Below are 2,200 nucleotides of genomic sequence, written 5' to 3'. Positions count from 1 at the left end.
GTCCGACGGGAGCCCCCCGAGCCAGGCCCGGCCCCGCATCTCGGTGTGCGTGCGCAAGCGGCCGCTGAGCCGGCGGGAGCTGGAGCGGCGGGAGCTGGACGTGGTGAGCGTGCCCCGCGGGGACGTGGTGATGGTGCGCGAGGCCAAGCAGAGGCTGGACCTGTCCCGCTACCTGGAGAACCAGGTGTTCCGCTTCGACCGCGCCTTCGACGCGGCCGCCACCAACGAGCTGGTGTACAGGCACACGGCCCAGCCGCTGGTGGAGACCGTCTTCCGCCGGGGCACGGCCACCTGCTTCGCCTACGGCCAGACGGGCAGCGGCAAGACGCACACCATGGGGGGGGACCTCTCGGCTGCCAGCCAGGACTTCTCCAAGGGCCTCTACGCCCTGGCGGCCCGCGACGTGTTCAGCCGGCTGCGCCGGCCCAGCTCGGAGAAGCTGGAGCTCCGGGTCTACGGGGCGTTCTTCGAGATCTACGGGGGCAAGGTCTACGACCTGCTCAACGAGAGGAACCGCCTCCGGGTGCTGGAGGACGCCAAGCAGCAGGTGCAGGTGGTGGGGCTGCAGGAGCAGGAGGTGACGTCCGTGGAGGACGTCGTCAAGCTCATCGAAGCGGGCACCAGGGGCCGCACGTCGGGCCAGACCTCGGCCAACACGCGCTCCTCGCGGAGCCATGCCGTCTTCCAGATTATCCTCCGGGCCGGAGGGAATCTGCACGGCAAATTTTCCCTCATTGATTTGGCTGGGAACGAGAGAGGAGCGGACACAGGGAACTCGAACAAGCAGACCAGGCTGGAAGGGGCAGAGATCAACAAGAGCCTCCTGGCGCTCAAGGAATGCATCAGGGCCCTCGGGCACAACAAAGCCCACACCCCGTTCAGGGCTAGCAAGCTCACGCAAGTGCTCAGGGACTCCTTTATCGGGGAGAATTCCTGTACCTGTATGATCGCTACCATCTCTCCAGGGCTGAGATCTTGCGAGCACACCCTCAATACTCTAAGGTACGCCAACCGGGTGAAGGAACTGGCTGTGGATAACTCTCTCAGACTGCTCCACTTGAGCGTAGCCAAGTCCCCATATGAACTGGATGACCTGAAGGAACCTTGGATGATACGGAGCTTGCCCAAGACAGACGAGTTCAAAGCGTTTTATGTGCAGAAAGAGGAGGAAGGCGCTCCCCAGCTGTTTACTTTCGATGCCAGAGGGAAAGCTCAGAAGAAAAGAAAAGACCTCGATGAGAAGGCGCTTGTAGAAGAACACCAGGAGTCGCTGCGGTGTTTGAAAGTGTTCCTAGAAATAGCCGAGGAAATAGACTACGACGTGGATTTTTATGCTGCCCAGTTCGAAGCCGTCCTGGGGCAAAAGATTGGCATTCTCACTGAGATCCAAGATAAAGTCAAATTGTTCCGCGCGATTCTCTCTCAGGAAGAGCAGGGTAATAGCCAGATCGACATGAAGAGGTCCCGCGTTCTGTAAGCCCAGGCTGAAGGACCCCCTTCCATTAAGAGGACAGTTGTAAGGATGCTGTGGCTCTGACCACGCAACGACACGGATGCTTAAAAAAATACTTAAAACATGTCTGTGGGGATAGCCTGTTTGTTTCTCTCCTCAAACGGTATTTCATGGAAGCATTCTTGCGATGTCTCCAGATGCTTTTTCGCTGCAGACTGCAGAACCATGCCGGGTTTAGAGGCCGATCAGTAGGGAAAAGCAGGAAGTCGGAGAAAATTAATCTAATCTTGTGTGTGCAGGTCTCCTTCCTTCCCACCCTCACCCGTCTTTAAAATATATATTTCTACCTTGGTAGCTATGGCCTGTTTCCGGCATTCTGTCAGGTTGCACCTACTTAAAAACAGCGAGTTAGGTATTTTGAATGATTTAAAAAGGTGTTAGAGTGCAGAGCACTGTGGTTTCCGAGAATGATATGCTCAGGAAATGAGGGTTATTTTGTGCATAGCATAAGCAATAGCTTTTTTTGTTTGGTTTTTTTTGGGTTTTTTTGTTTTTAGAGTATCTGCTCCTTTTTCTTTCTCTGACTCGCAACTATGTTTTTGTGAGTCGTTTCACAAGAAAAAAATCCCTTCCTTCACAAAAATCTGGCCCAGGAACCAGACAGTTGCCTGGCCGACGGGGGAAAGTGCAGTGTCAGAAAGGGTCTCTAGAGGGAAGCAGAGGGAGTCAGTGCCCTGAATTAAAGGC

At 55.4% G+C, this 2,200-nt stretch overlaps 1 protein-coding gene across 1 annotated transcript in view; it reads left to right on the top strand.

The window, feature by feature from the left end:
* Positions 1-1,953, top strand: part of LOC109315207 (kinesin-like protein KIF2A) — a 20,930-nt gene extending 18,977 nt beyond the window's left edge. Inside the window, exon 4 of the mRNA XM_019542803.1 lies at positions 26-1,953. Coding sequence (XP_019398348.1) covers positions 26-1,477 — 1,452 coding nt within the window. The 3' untranslated portion in view covers positions 1,478-1,953. The remainder of the gene's footprint in view (positions 1-25) is intronic.
* The last annotated feature ends 247 nt before the right edge of the window (positions 1,954-2,200 follow it).

The sequence above is a fragment of the Crocodylus porosus genome, unplaced genomic scaffold (assembly GCF_001723895.1).
Source record: "Crocodylus porosus isolate Cpor-Errol unplaced genomic scaffold, CroPor_comp1, whole genome shotgun sequence".
Lineage (NCBI taxonomy): Eukaryota > Metazoa > Chordata > Crocodylia > Crocodylidae > Crocodylus > Crocodylus porosus.
Note: the sequence above shows the minus strand (reverse complement) of the source record. Positions and strands in the feature narration are given on the sequence as shown.